General features: G+C 35.7%; 1 protein-coding gene, 1 long non-coding RNA gene and 1 pseudogene across 4 annotated transcripts; all 3 read right to left on the bottom strand.

Annotated features, from left to right (window-relative positions):
* Nucleotides 1–245: 245 nt before the first annotated feature.
* On the bottom strand, nt 246–4950 carry LOC133715903 (cyclic nucleotide-gated ion channel 1-like). 3 transcript variants are annotated; one of them, XM_062142593.1, is made up of 8 exons: nt 4812–4950; nt 4151–4281; nt 3601–4003; nt 3272–3502; nt 2389–2675; nt 1965–2079; nt 1137–1367; nt 246–1026 (listed from the first exon to the last, which is right to left on the bottom strand). In XM_062142593.1, the coding sequence occupies exons 2-8, from the start codon at nt 4171–4173 to the stop codon at nt 433–435; spliced, it is 1884 nt and encodes a 627-aa protein (XP_061998577.1). In that variant the 5' UTR covers nt 4174–4281; nt 4812–4950; the 3' UTR covers nt 246–432. The 3 variants fall into 3 exon arrangements, with proteins under 3 accessions (XP_061998577.1, XP_061998576.1, XP_061998578.1); XM_062142592.1 differs by lacking the exon at nt 4812–4950 and adding an exon at nt 4389–4662; XM_062142594.1 differs by lacking the exon at nt 4812–4950 and having other exon boundaries at nt 3299–3502; nt 4151–4662.
* LOC133715904 (cinnamoyl-CoA reductase 1-like) lies at nt 4797–6581 on the bottom strand (annotated as a pseudogene).
* Nucleotides 6582–7207: 626 nt separating this feature from the next.
* Nucleotides 7208–8977, bottom strand: LOC133715905 (uncharacterized). The gene is made up of 2 exons (XR_009849265.1): nt 7978–8977; nt 7208–7369 (listed from the first exon to the last, which is right to left on the bottom strand). It is a non-coding gene; the product is annotated as an uncharacterized LOC133715905 (long non-coding RNA).
* Between the last annotated feature and the right edge of the window lie 303 nt (nt 8978–9280).

Raw genomic sequence — 9280 nt, 5'->3', positions numbered from 1 at the left:
ATGGTCGCTCAACCATGACTCATTCGACACTTTGGTCACTTAATTTTCAAATATATCACTTTGATCACTCAACTATTACTCTGGCAATCACTTTAGTCACCGAATGAGCATTTTGCTCACTTTAATCACTTATCTCATTCATTCCAATTCAGATTTCTTAATTTTTCACAATTGGTTGGTTGAATATATCCTTGATATTCTCGTAAATAATTTTTTTTTAATGAAAAAAAAATTAACAAAGTGACTGAAGTGAATAACATAGTTAAAATTGAGTGATCAAAGTGATACATTTAAAAAGTAAGTGACCAAAGTGTCGAACATGTGAAAGTTAAGTGACCATTTGTGATATTCTCTCTATCATAAACTAAGAAACATTAATGAACCGGAGACCAGCTAGTATATACTAAACCCAACGAGCTAGCTAGCCTTGCCTTATACAGAATGAGCCGGAGATTGAACCGGAGACGGTAGCTGATCCCACATGGCCCTGCTGACGACCCGTTGCAACTTCATACTTGGCCTACCCATGGCCAGCTGATTATTGAGGGACCTAATTGCCTGCTTCTTTTTCGCTTTGCGACGGATTTGTTTTATGGTAGATAGTGCTAGCTCCTCTAACACAGGCTCACTGAACTCAGTTAGATCCTTGTCCTTGGTGAAATGCCACCAGAACTTACGGACTACATTCTTCAAGTCCTCCGCACTCAGTACAAAGGCTTCGACTTTCATGATGGGCTTAACCATTCTGGTCGAGATTGGTAAGTCGTCGAAAGAGCTAAACTTTGATGCCCAATTGAGAAGCTCTTTTGATCCATAAAAGTCCCCTTTCTCAAGAAACTTGGAACCAATTCTTCCACCTTCACCATTAGTCTTGTATGTCTGTACAGTGCCATTTGTGATGAAAATCATCTTATATAGTCGCTCTCCCTGTCCAATAATGCAAATGTCCTCAGGATAGTGCACCGGCTGGAGGTGCTCGCATATTTCTTTCAACATTTTTACATCCATAGTTTGAAGCATTGGCACCTAGATCAACATGTGTATATCATACATTATACGGTCTGTTCGTACAATATTTATATACTCCCAAACACAATTCAAACACTTTCACAAGTTAAGGATGAGAAACTACTTACTTTTTTAAGGATAGCCAAACGGAGAAAACGCTCGATGTATTTACGATGTGTCGAAGGAAGAATAGAGAGTATATCATCCACCCCAACATCTATCTTCTGTTTAAGTTTTTGTATCATGAAATGCATAATCACTTGCTTCAAATTGCTAGGCAGGCCTTTTCTAAATAGCCACAAATCTACCTCCTTACTCATCATTTCCCTCTTGTGTCTTTCCGATGTTGTAGTTACGAACTGTATATATCCCACACCATATAGCAGCAGGTTAATTGTTAGCAAAAAATGAGTAAACTTGCAAATGGAAGCTACTAGCTACTTCAAGATTGATGTTGATGGCATGTATGCATTTGAACGTACGTGTAACTAATTTGTTATCATGCATATATGAATTCTAGCTGCGATGCTATAGATATGTGTGTGTAATTTCATCAAATTAATTATGCACAATCATGCTGCGATCGTCATATGCACACTTCTCATCCATGTTATACTTTCTATAACTACTACTATTTCAACAACATTTGTTACTACTTTTGATGAATAATGTGGTAACTAAGAAAATGTCTTCATTAAGGTTAATAAAGTGCTCACTAAAGCACATATATGCCGTTTGAGTAATTAAATTCTAAAAGTGTTAATTATAATATATGTGAATATACAATACAAATTTTCAAACGCTTTAGATCATGATAATTAATGTAAGTGAAAAAAAAAAAACAGAAAAAGGAACAAGCTAGTACCTGAACTTTGTTCAATAAGTTCAGCATTCAACAAGTTGGCAGTGATTAATTAGAAGAAAAACAAATTTCATATAAAGACTCTGCCACTAACCTGCAAAACTGCATTGAGATATATTAAGAATAGTATCATTCCAATTACAGAGATACCAACCGCAAAGAGATTTTCCCAAGCATAAGTACTGGTCTCGAGATTTTGACCAAATGAGCTGCAAAATAGAAACGGATCGATGACACCAAATTAGAAACTCTACCACATGAATTGGAGTCGAACTATGTAGAAATCAAATTAATATGGTAAAACAATGAACTAAAATTTCCAACATCAAATGTGGGCATTCCCTCGAGGACTTCAATATCTCCATACATTTATGCAATTGGTAGAGCATCGATCTGGTTTTCCAATTTCAATTGTCCAGTCTACTGTAAATGTACGTAAACTAATATACCAAGACTATATATCATTGTAAGATTGTAACATTGCTCAATATATAAGATTGAATGATAGTTATGCAAACCTTAGACTTTGCAGACTCCACCAAAAACAATGCAAGAACTTTTGTGGAAAATCCGTTGATCCCACTATATTAGATTGAAGTGCCTCCATAAATATACCAAAATTGAAGAGTGTTGGATTTGGTGTACTTATGGGGCAAAAATCATTTATAAATGTGACATTCTTAAATGAGTGATTGCCACCACAGTCAAAAGTATTATCTCCACATTTCTTTTCTTTTCGACATGCATATTGCCAACAATCCATAGCTCGTTGAATAGAAAAGAAGTACCAAAAGGCTCCGAGCACCTAAATGATCAACAAATTGATTAGTTACTCACTTACTTGGTAAAACTGTGGCTTTAGAGAAATGTTGAAAAAGAAAAAGTGTAACGTCCTCTTTTTGAAGGGAGCAAGATAAGAGCAATGAATTTCCTCAGAAGAAAATGTATTAAGTGACTGCCAAGCAAATTTAGTAGACGAAAATATATTCAACATGCGAAAAGAAAATTGTTTTAATGAATTCACCGGCCCGAGAATTAATATCAATAGTGTAGAATATTATTATTATTTTTTATCGTCACTCCACATATCTTATGATACCTTTGAGATTGAACTCATGACCTAAATTAATAGATCACACAACTCACATTAAGGGGGAATAACAAATCAAAATTTTAATGCACGTTTTAATTTCATAATTCATATATATTAGATTCAGGAGTAAATTAGCAGTCATGATAGGGGACCATGAATTCTTAAGTCACAAAGTGACTAGAAGATCATTATTCTAAAAACAAGTTTTTGACTCACTAGAGAAAATCATCAATACTATGAAGTTCGAAACAGGAAGGAAGGCAACTTATGGAGAAGTTTAAATAAATTAAGATCAGTTGGAAACATACATGACTCGCAAGGATAAACTTGTACACCTTGAACCATATTCGATGTCCATGGTCGCCATAACGAGTCTTATCAGCCTCCTCCTCATCAGGCTCCTCCTTATTGACCTTACATGATTGGTACATGCGAAAAATTCGTGGAAAATATTGGAATAGAATAAGAGAGTTTAGCAACTTCCTCGCATTCGGGTTCGAAACCTTTCTCGTTCTTGTAAGTAAAATGAGGATTACTACCTGCATGCAAACATTATAAAGGCCCTTCAGTTTAAGTTTTTTACTGATTGGAATTAAAAGAACAGGAAAACAAAAGGCCAATATATAGCTGCTCTTACATGTGGAATGGGAAGAACAGCTGAAATATCAACTAGGAAGTATGGCCATAAAATCCGCTTAGCCATCTCCACTAATTTAACCCTCCGGCGCTGCCGTGGCCTCACAGCAAGAATTTGGGAAATGATGTTCACTATACATGGGAGATCGACGGCCGATCGTAACAAAAGAGTGACTGTCTTGAGATTATGGTCCAATCTGAGACATTTCATGTCTTCATTGGTGACAGGAATGTATAAGAACAACGGATCCACGGAGACAGAAAGCATGCAGGAGATTGTAAATATAGTTTTCCACCAACTTAGCAGGAAAGACCGAAGAATATCCTTTAGTTTAGGCCATATTTTTCTTGATCTGTGTCCTTCACGTTGAGCTTTCCTCTTGACAGCCTCTGAATGCCAAATACTGACACAACAAAAAATGAAATTGCACCCATCGATCAGAAAGAACAAATAAAATTAAGGGAGCTAGCCACTAATATTTAGCATGGTGTTAATGTCTACTCCTTGGTTACTATATTCAAAGACAGTGGTGATTGAGTAAAGAACTAACTCCACAACGGCTTGTTCAGACATCTGTATAACTGATATTTCCTCTCAACTCAACAATTAATGAGTCAGATCTTGGAGCTTCTTAATTAGAATGCTTCAAAGCACTGACTAATTAATATTAATTGCTGCCTCCTGCAAATATATATGGAAGAACCAAAATTAAGTTCGAGATGGTCCATGGTAATCTAGTTGAGCCTGCAGTAAGACAAGAGGAGGGGTTAACCTAAACAGAAACTTACATCCAGATAAGTGTGAATCCCCTCTTAAACCAGATGTGAGAAACAACTAAAGCTCAAGTATAAGTGTGAATTAATACGTACGTCCAGATAATTTATATACTGACATGCAATAGTTTGATATGTATAAAATCATTTTCAGTAGTTTTTTTTTTTTTTGGTATCAACGATTCACACAGTAAAAGTTGTATCAATTATTGTCCCGACCGAGTGGCAGAAAATTAAAGAGAATAGAAAGAAGATAAGGTATAGACGATGGTTCTTTCTTGGCCTTGTTCTTTTGCTTTTTTTTAGTCATTAATCACAGGTCAATTATAGACGATGGTTCTTAGTGCTCATTAACAAATTCCAAAAATTATTAGTGCTCATTAACAAATTAATCCAAAAAATTACGAGAGGAAAAAATGAAAATGGTAATCAACAAACCTCATGATACACGAGCAACCTAATACAGTCATAGTTTCATAATATTCATAAGATTGGGGCAGAGCCTGCAATTACGTTCACCTAGCTAGCTGCACGCATAATAAGCTTTACTTAAGAATGTTGGATCTTAATGGAGTCTTCTTCTTGTTTTGTAGGAACTTTAAGGTGCCCCTTGTCCTGCAAGCTCTTGACAGTGTCATATAGACTCTGTTTCACTGGGGTGAACTCCAAACCCAAGTCTTGAAGCTTCTGGTTTGAGAACTTGTATGGTTTTGCTCTGGGTTTCCCATCATCTTTCAACCTGCAAAAGTAGAATATGATACACTTATTTATTAGAATCCATTAGCATATAGATTTTCTTTTAGGACTAAAGAAAAAATTACAAGAAGAAGCCTCTAGGGCAGCCAAAATTTTGCAGATCCAAATTAAGAGCCTGAGCAGCTGCAGTACGAACTAAGTTGAACCACAACTTCGGAGAATGAAGATTATAGATATATAGTCTCAAAATACATATATTATATTAAAATATTTAAAAACAAGGAAGTTATACCAAAATCACTGATTAGTTAAAAATTCATTTAAAAAAACAAGGGCATGCATGCACAGTCTTCGATCATATATGCATAATAAACTAAACTCCTTGAAAATTGCATCTGCAACGTTAGGCATTTCCTAAGCCTTCTGGTCGAATGTCACATAATGAAACCAACTTGATCGATTAAAAAAAACACAATATGATCTTTTCTATATTGTTTATCCAAGAAAATTCATTTTGTAAAATCTATCAATTTACGTTCTGCTATGTGTTTCACAACAATTGACAAAAATTTTCCTTAGGTCTACCTTAAAATATCAAGGCTATGTGTTTGACTAGGTGAACAAAGTGCTGTGTCATAATGATGAGTATTACTACTTACTTGGTGGGTATTGGGTATTCAGGGAAGAACTTGGCAAGGATTTCAACCACATCTCCACGGTGAAGGACGCTCGCTCCGCAAAGATAACGACCGGAGGCAGAGGGAGTTTCATACACTAGTATGTGTGCTAATGCCACATCTTTAACATGCACATGGGGCTGAATTAAATTGGCATGAGTCTTGGCTGAGCCAGTCAAGTACTTGAGGATGTGCTAGCGTTGATAGTTGGTTGCAGCAGTGGTCCAACCACAAAAACTGGGTTCACAACAACCAAGTCCACCCCTACTGCTCCAACCACCAAAACTGGGTTCACAACAACCAAGTCCACCCCTCTCTCTTTGGCTTCTTCCCACGCTGCTTGCTCCACCAAAGTTTTCCCATAGTAGTACCAGTTCTGAAAGTTTAGTTGAACAGGAATCAAGTTAAGTGTTTAGGTTTTTATGAAATTTTTTTCATTCAATACATGCAAATTTCTCTAGACATGCATGTAGTGTATGTTGGAAAGTTTTTAATAACTAAATCTAATCCAAAAATTTTAATAACTCAACATAATCATAAAGTAGATCTAACAGTTTAAAATTCTACGACCTCGAAACATGCATGATAGTTTTTGTGAAAATGCTTACAAATCATCCTTCTTAATTACCTTCAAGATAAAATTTATGTTATGTTACCTTGGTGTTCTTGCAAAACTCCAAGTCACTCCAACAGGACTCATCGACAACTACATCGGGACCTCTGTTGGGGTTCATGTAGACGGTACCGATTGAAGATGTGAAGACCATGCGTTTAACCTTGGTTTCAGAAGCGGTAACGATCACATTCTTTGTTCCTTCACCGCGGGCGAAATCATTTCTTCCTGTATGCACAAATATTATTATTTTAAGATTTTCTAATTACAAAGACAAAACCAGAAAGCCAAACTGTTGAAAATGCTCAAGAAGAAAAAAGTTTAGAAATTAATAATAGAAAAAAAAATTTCTTTGGTTGAGAATAATAGAAAATCTTGAAAATAGTATTGCATTATATTACATATATATTAGGTCCATCGTACACACTGTTATATCTTCAATACATTTTATCACATGAATCGTTAGGGGGGTGAAATCCACACTCTCTAATTTGTAATCCCCCTCCACCTTTCTTTATTTGGTCAAAATTCTTATAAAAGACAAAATTTAAGTTACCAAAAAGTGAAACATGGCGTGTGAATTGTAAAATTGGGAGTGTGGATTTCACCCCATTGGTAAATCTATTAAGATAGACACATTACTAAAAGACAAATTTGTGTAATGTTTTTAGCATGGTTGTTTTCATAGTGTGTTTTCCAAAAGTATAGTTACGACTTATGATAAGATACAACGAAGACTAATGGTGAATATGGATTTTTTTTTCTTTTTCTTTTTTGGTTTCTGACATCATTTTCAAAATGCTCGTGCAGCTAGATATGATTATAATGCAAGGAAAACAAAGGCCGAACAGTCACTGGATCATCAGTTACAGGGGATGCTGTGTGGAAAACGCCATTGCAGCCGGCAATGGCATCTTTAAGGCTCTCTAAATCGAGAACATCAGCTTTTCGCAAGCTCAGCCGCTCTTTGGCTCTTTCCAACTCTCTCAAATGAACATTCTTTGGGTCATCTATGAGCAAAAATCAAAATGACATACAAATGAGAGTTCAATGTGTTAATGTATGACATGCATATAATTACCTAGTGGTAAAATAATACAACTATAGAATGAAGAAAAAAATATTATACAAAAATTTCATTCTATAAAAATTAAAAGCAATAAACTTCTTAGTTTATTCTATATTTTTTACAGTGGAATGTAAAAAGTCATTAGGAAAAGTGTTTTAGAGATTTATTTATTTTATTTTTCTTAGTAGTTAGATAAATAAACTTCAATTACAATTCACTAAAAAAAATACTCAAATTAAAATTTAAAATTGTGCTTAATTTCGAGACAGCCTAAGCATGGCTCGTTTATTGACCAGGCATGGACACGGCTCATTTTTCTGCCTGGCACAAGCACAGCTCGTTTATTGGCCTCATACAGGCACGACTTGACACAGATATGCTCGGATTATGGGTTCTACACTTAATGTTTGAATAAATTGACCGACACGAAACTGAGCACAATAATAAATAAGTCAGCCCAAGCATGACACGAAGTATAAATGAGCCCGTTTAAAATATGTCATGCCAGACCGGCCCATTTGGCCCCCCTAATTTAAAGTCTTTAATTACCTGAGTTTCTCAAGGTCCTCTCACATTATAGCCTCTCTCCAGAAGAAGCTTGACAATTGATTACACGCTTTTTTATGCGCGTAATTGCACTCTAAATACTATAATTAAGCTAATTCTCAAGTCAATTATTATGTAATTAATCAATTTTTATTTATGTTGTAGAAATAAACGGAGTCACGGAAATCGAATGAAATAGATGCAAAAATGGAGCAATTTGGAGTTTCCGACAAAAGGACGAAATAGTAAAGATTGGTCAACCGTAGTCAATGTCATCGAAAGAGTGGGATCCAATTGCTTCCAATAATCCGTGCGTAAATGCATGGAGACGAGTGAGAAGAAATGGAAGAATTGTAAAATGCCTCTTAATTAAATAGGTTAATTAATTAAGCGATTAATTGCTTAATTAACCTAATCAATTAAAGAATGGTTGCAGCATTTATTAATTAACTAACTTTGCTTAGTTAATTAAACATGCACGTGCTACCTTTCCTTTTCTTCACTGTAGCCGTGCCACAAAGCTAGCTTTCTGGTCTTCATTTATTCATTCTCTCCGACCACATAGTGACACGTCACCAAGAACCTTATCCCTTCACATATAGCACCGTGATCCAATCATCCAACCCTTCCTTTAAAGAGCACAAGACCACGACCAATTGGAGAGGACATCAACACAGCTACAGCGCCGCACCAACAATCCAAGAAGCGATGAAGCCTCCGGCCCCAGTAACACACACAGTTTGGCCGTTGCCGGAAAGTGAGGATCTCTGATCATCAGACATCTTAGCTTAATAGGTGTTTTTCCAAAGAGACAAAGATAGAGGGATACTGTAACTAAAAATGCAAAATAAAAATAAAAAAGATAGAAGGAGATTTGATTTGGAGTTTGTGTTATAATGGAATTGGTACGGATCGAGGAATAGCGAAGGGTCTACATTTTATAAGCCTCACCCACCACGGGTGAAAAAAAGTCTTAAAGAAAGACACAGGTCTGTGGAATACAATTAATATTGGTGAGGCAATTAATAATGTGACATGAGGCGTCATGTGGCATATATATATTCACTGCTATTGGGAGAGATACTTCTCTGCCTCCACTTTTGACCTCATTTTTCACCAATAAAAGACCTCATTCTGTGAGAACAGAGATACTTCTCGGCCTCCATTTTTGACCTTAATTTCTCATCAATAAAAGACCTCATTTTGTCTCTTTTTATATATTCTGTGGTTTCTATTCGATCTCAATCCAAGTAATTTTTTTTTTTAATAAGGGAAAATTTCGCAAGTTTAATAAGGGAAAATTTCG

Source organism: Rosa rugosa, chromosome 6 (genome assembly GCF_958449725.1).
Source record: "Rosa rugosa chromosome 6, drRosRugo1.1, whole genome shotgun sequence".
NCBI classification, from domain to species: Eukaryota; Viridiplantae; Streptophyta; class Magnoliopsida; order Rosales; family Rosaceae; genus Rosa; species Rosa rugosa.
This window is presented reverse-complemented; position numbering and strand designations above follow the sequence as displayed.